Source organism: Silurus aristotelis (assembly GCF_946808225.1).
Source record: "Silurus aristotelis genome assembly, contig: scaffold_230, whole genome shotgun sequence".
Lineage (NCBI taxonomy): Eukaryota > Metazoa > Chordata > Actinopteri > Siluriformes > Siluridae > Silurus > Silurus aristotelis.
Window position 1 is genome coordinate 5,001 of NW_028148974.1, and position 5,813 is coordinate 10,813.

The window sequence follows — 5,813 nt, forward strand, 5'->3', positions numbered from 1 at the left end:
TTGTTGAGGTAGTTTGTGTTGAGGTAATGTTTGTTGAGGTAGTGTAATGTATATTATTGTAATGTTTGTTGAGGTAGTTTGTGTTAAGGTAATGTTTGTTGAGGTAGTGTAATGTATATTGATGTAATGTTTGTTGAGGTAGTTTGTGTTGAGGTAATGTTTGTTGAGGTAGTTTAATGTATATTGATGTAATGTTTGTTGAGGTAGTTTGTGTTGAAGTAATGTTTGTTGAGGTAGTGTAATGTATATTAATGTAATGTTTGTTGAGGTAGTTTGTGTTGAGGTAATGTTTGTTGAGGAAGTGTAATGTATATTGATGTAATGTTTGTTGAGGTAGTTTAATGTATATTGATGTAATGTTTGTTGAGGTAGTTTGTGTTGAGATAATGTTTGTTGAGGTAGTTTAATGTATATTGATGTAATGTTTGTTGAGGTAGTGTGTGTTGAGGTAATGTTTGTTGAGGTAGTGTAATGTATATTAATGTAATGTTTGTTGAGGTAGTTTGTGTTGAGGTAATGTTTGTTGAGGTAGTGTAATGTATATTGATGTAATGTCTGTTAAGGTAGTGTGTGTTGAGGTAATGTTTGTTGAGGTAGTGTAATGTATATTGATGTAATGTTTGTTGAGGTAGTTTAATGTATATTGATGTAATGTTTGTTGAGGTAGTTTGTGTTGAGGTAATGTTTGTTGAGGTAGTTTAATGTATATTGATGTAATGTTTGTTGAGGTAGTTTGTGTTGAGGTAATGTTTGTTGAGGTAGTTTAATGTATATTGATGTAATGTTTGTTGAGGTAGTTTGTGTTGAGATAATGTTTGTTGAGGTAGTGTAATGTATATTAATGTAATGTTTGTTGAGGTAGTTTGTGTTGAGGTAATGTTTGTTAAGGTAGTGTAATGTATATTGATGTAATGTTTGTTGAGGTAGTTTGTGTTGAGAAAATGTTTGTTGAAGTAGTGTAATGTATATTGATGTAATGTTTGTTGAGATAGTGTAATGTATATTGATGTAATGTTTGTTGAGGTAGTGTAATGTATATTGGTGTAATGTTTGTTGAGGTAGTTTGTGTTGAGGTAATGTTTGTTGAGGTAGTTTAATGTATATTGATGTAATGTTTGTTGAGGTAGTTTGTGTTGAGGTAATGTTTGTTGAGGTAGTTTAATGTATATTGATGTAATGTTTGTTGAGGTAGTGTAATGTATATTGGTGTAATGTTTGTTGAGGTAGTTTGTGTTGAGGTAATGTTTGTTGAGGTAGTTTAATGTATATTGATGTAATGTTTGTTGAGGTAGTTTGTGTTGAGGTAATGTTTGTTGAGGTAGTGCAATGTATATTATTGTAATGTTTGTTGAGGTAGTTTGTGTTAAGGTAATGTTTGTTGAGGTAGTGTAATGTATATTGATGTAATGTTTGTTGAGGTAGTTTGTGTTGAGATAATGTTTGTTGAGGTAGTGTAATGTATATTGATGTAATGTTTGTTGAGGTAGTGTGTATTGAGGTAATGTTTGTTGAGGTAGTGTAATGTATATTGATGTAATGTTTGTTGAGGTAGTGTAATGTATATTGATGTAATGTTTGTTGAGGTAGTGTAATGTATATTGGTGTAATGTTTGTTGAGGTAGTTTATGTTGAGGTAATGTTTGTTGAGGTAGTGTAATGTATATTGATGTAATGTTTGTTGAGGTAGTTTGTGTTGAGGTAATGTTTGTTGAGGTAGTTTAATGTATATTGATGTAATGTTTGTTGAGGTAGTTTGTGTTGAAGTAATGTTTGTTGAGGTAGTGTAATGTATATTAATGTAATGTTTGTTGAGGTAGTTTGTGTTGAGGTAATGTTTGTTGAGGTAGTGTAATGTATATTGATGTAATGTTTGTTGAGGTAGTTTGTGTTGAGATAATGTTTGTTGAGGTAGTGTAATGTATATTGATGTAATGTTTGTTAAAGGGGGTGTGTATTGAGATAATGTTTGTTGAGGTGGTGTAATGTATATTGATGTAATGTTTGTTGAGGTAGTGTGTGTTGAGGTAATGTTTGTTGGGGTAGTGTAATGTATATTGATGTAATGTTTGTTGAGGTAGTGTAATGTATATTGGCGTAATGTTTGTTGAGGTAGTTTTTGTTGAGGTAATGTTTGTTGAGGTAGTGTAATGTATATTGATGTAATGTTTGTTGAGGTAGTTTGTGTTGAGGTAATGTTTCCTGAAGTGTCTGTTATGGTAATGTTTGATGAAGTTGTATGTGTTGAGGTAATGTTTGTTAAAGTTGTCTTTGTTAAAGTATTGAGTGTTGAAGTAATGTTTGTTGAGGTAGTGTGTGTTTAAGTAATGTTTGTTGAGGTAGTGGGTGTCGAAGTAATATTTGTTGAGGTAGTGTGTGTTGAAGTAATGTTTGTTGAGGTAGTGTGTGTTGAGATAATGTTTGGTGAAGTTCTTTGTGTTGAGGTAATGTTAGTTGAAGTTGTGTTTTTGTTGGGGTATTGAGTGTTGAAGTAATATTTGTTGAGGTAGTGTGTGTTGAGGTAATGTTAGTTGAAGTTGCGTTTGTTGAGGAAATGTGTGTTGAGATAATCTTTTATGAAGTTCTGTGTTTTGAAGTACTGTTTGTTAAAGTTGTGTTTGTTGATGTGTTGAGTGTTGAAGTTGTGTTTGTTGAGGTAATGTTTGGTCAGAGTGTATTAAAGTGTGTGTTGTGGGTGTTAGTGGGTGTTGAGAATGCTAGCCTTAAAGTCCAGAAAAAAAGGAAAATCATTATTATCTTTGTAGCATTCAATTACAAAAAGATAGATACATAGATAATTTCAGCATTATAAATGTAATCAATTAAAGTTAATAAATGATCATCCTTTCTCCAGATGGGGCTTTTGAAGTATCCTGGCTATCAGATCGCCTTCTGCCTGTGGGGTAAGTGTGTTACTGTAAGTTACATAATTATTTGTTTCTACACCTTTGTACCTAAAGTTCTTATGTTTTTTAATTAAAAAATCTGTTGCAGGTTATCTGATCGTTCACATGGCAATGTTCATGATCGTCCTGATGTTCGTGTATCTGGTTATTTTACACATACAGGAAAACAGCTTTCTTGAATGGCTGTCATGGATGGCCATCAGTCTGTATGTTCATAATTTATCCATCCATCAGTCTATCTATTCATCTATCCTTCTACCCATTCACTTATCTGTCCACCAGTCCCTGTGTTCATTAGTGCATTCACCAGTCTATCCATCTATCCATCAGTCCATCCCTTCATTCATGCATGAGTCTATTCATCCATCTCTCCATTACATTCTTTTTCCAAGGGCAGGGAGTATCCTCCTATCCTGCTGGCCCTTGACTGCTTGTTAGCTTAATTTCTCATATGTAAATGTGTAATTGTGTACACAGTGTGAAGTTGTGATGTAAAAATCATGTTAGAATTATACTGGTCATTCACAGAGTTCAGAGAAAAGTGCATTTACAATCAGGTCTTCATCATTTTGTGTTTTATATTTTAACCAGATCGAATATTTTCATCCTGCTGGCTCTGATGGGGCTACAGCGCCTGCTAGGGCATTTCTTTTTCATGCAAGACAAACAGTCAGAGAACGATGAAATAAAGCCACTAGCACTCAACAACAGGTAACATGAACGCTAATCATGTTTATTAAAGAAACCAAGCATAGAAAGTAGAATCCACTTTCAGTTCTGATTTAAACTAGCTCAGGATCTCCAGATAACCGGATAACTCTGGATAACTCGGGCTTCTTTACCTATCTCCTGTCCCTCTGTCCTCCACAGGAAGGCCTTCCACAACTTCAACTACTTCTTCTTCTTTCTAAACATGATGATGGGTATGATGAGCTGTGTGCTTCGCATATTTAAAAGTGCTGTCGTGGGTCTGATGTTGGTGTCACGCATTGACCGGACGATAATGCCAGAAGGCTTCGAAAGTCTGGACTTGAGTACGACTGTAGTTTTCCCTTTTTAATTTTTCAGTTGTGTGTTGTTCTGGAGGCACAGCTAAAACAAAACCCACTGCAACCCATCTTGATTCCAGCAAACTGTTATAATTAGCTAATGCACCTCATTTAATATCTTTTAGCTGACCAGACCTCAGTGAGAAAATCTCTGGCAATCGATTCTTATATCGTAAATGTAAGGGGGTAATCCAGAGCTACAGGGTTTTACTGCAAAATGTGGAGGTGATTAAAGGCTTGATGTGAAGCAGAGCGCATTATAATTGTGTACTTCCCAGGCATCACACCTGAACCTCCATCCAATCACAATCCACTATTCACATCTGAACCTCCATCCAATCACAATCCACTATTCACACCTGAACCTCCAGCCAATCACAAACCACTATTCACACCCGAACCTGCATCCAATCACAATCCACTATTCACACCTGAACCTCCATCCAATCACAATCCACTATTCACACTGACCAGTGGGGGTAAAAGCTGCAATAACATATAAAAGTGATAACAGAAAAAAGCTACAGATTTTGTGCCTAGCGAGATGAACGTCACTAAACCATATTTGTTGGTTCTCCTGTTGGTTCCTCAGGTTATTGTATGTGGGTGGGAATGATCATGGCAGATCATTATCACACTAATCCGGTGATGGTGTGTTTCTGCCACCTGCTGCTCAAACACACTTCAGAAAGTCTCAGAGACGGCCAGTACACGCGCTTAAATTCAGGTAAGATGCGAGATTAACCTTTCTCCAAACATGAACTCACACTGAAGTGAGTATCCAGCCATGTCTCCTGCCCTGATCTCCTTACAAACAGTGTTATGATCTGTTCTGTTCTCCAGAACAAGTGAAGGACCGGGTTCACATTCGCTGGCATGTGGTGTACACACTCCTGAGGAACCCAAAACTCATCCTGCTGAGAAAGAAGCACAAGCAAGCGAATGACAAAGAGGCAGAACTCGCCTACGCCTGGGCCATCACAAATACTGTCACAAAAACAGCACATGGGTCTGCAGAAAACTTTGGAAACCCTGCTGAAACCTGAGGAAGACCTGCTGAAACCTGTTATTTGTTTGTTGTATTGTCACAGTTTTTTTTCAGAATTTTGTGATTCTTTTCATCACAATAACCTCCCGTGCTAACGTTAGCGACTAGCGATAACCTTTGTGTTTTCATCATTACTCCAGTGTGAGAACTGAAAAAATTACTTCCCATGTTCATCTACATGAATTACACACACACACACTTTTCAATGATTTACAGACACCATCTCTTATCAGCACTAACACACACACACACACACACACACACACACACACACACACACACACACACACACACACACACACACACTTAACAGCAAGACTGCAGTCCAGTTATTGTGAACCCACTTCCTCTTAGTTTGTGAGCTTGAAGTGTGAAGTGTATGTGTAGTCTGTAGTGCATATGTAGTGTGTGTAGTGTGTGTAGTGTATATTTAGTCTGTAGTGTAGTGTATATGTAGTGTGTGTAGTGTATATGTAGTCTGTAGTGTAGTGTATATGTAGTCTGTAGTGTAGTGTAAATGTAGTGTGTGTAGTGTATATGTAGTCTGTAGTGTAGTGTATATGTAGTGTGTGTAGTGTATATGTAGTGTGTGTAGTGTATATGTAGTCTGTAGTGTAGTGTATATGTAGTGTATATGTAGTGTGTGTAGTGTGTATGTAGTCTAGTGTGTGTAGTGTATATATAGTGTGTGTAGTGTATATGTAGTATGTAGTCTAGTGTGTGTAGTGTATATGTAGTGTGTGTAGTGTATATATAGTGTGTGTTTAAAGGATATGTAGTCTGTAGTTTACTGTATATGTAGTGTGTGTAGTG

The 5,813-nt window shown here is 36.2% G+C and overlaps 1 protein-coding gene across 2 annotated transcripts in view; it reads left to right on the plus strand.

Moving 5' to 3' along the window:
• The window catches only part of LOC310723114 (stimulated by retinoic acid gene 6 protein-like), a 9,995-nt gene extending 4,939 nt beyond the window's left edge, over nt 1–5,056 (plus strand). For both annotated transcript variants that reach the window (XM_083570947.1, XM_083570946.1), the window contains 6 exons: nt 2,852–2,900; nt 2,992–3,109; nt 3,495–3,614; nt 3,774–3,937; nt 4,545–4,679; nt 4,796–5,056. In XM_083570947.1, coding sequence (XP_083427073.1) covers nt 2,852–2,900; nt 2,992–3,109; nt 3,495–3,614; nt 3,774–3,937; nt 4,545–4,679; nt 4,796–4,998 — 789 coding nt within the window. In that variant the 3' untranslated portion in view covers nt 4,999–5,056. The remainder of the gene's footprint in view (nt 1–2,851; nt 2,901–2,991; nt 3,110–3,494; nt 3,615–3,773; nt 3,938–4,544; nt 4,680–4,795) is intronic.
• The last annotated feature ends 757 nt before the right edge of the window (nt 5,057–5,813 follow it).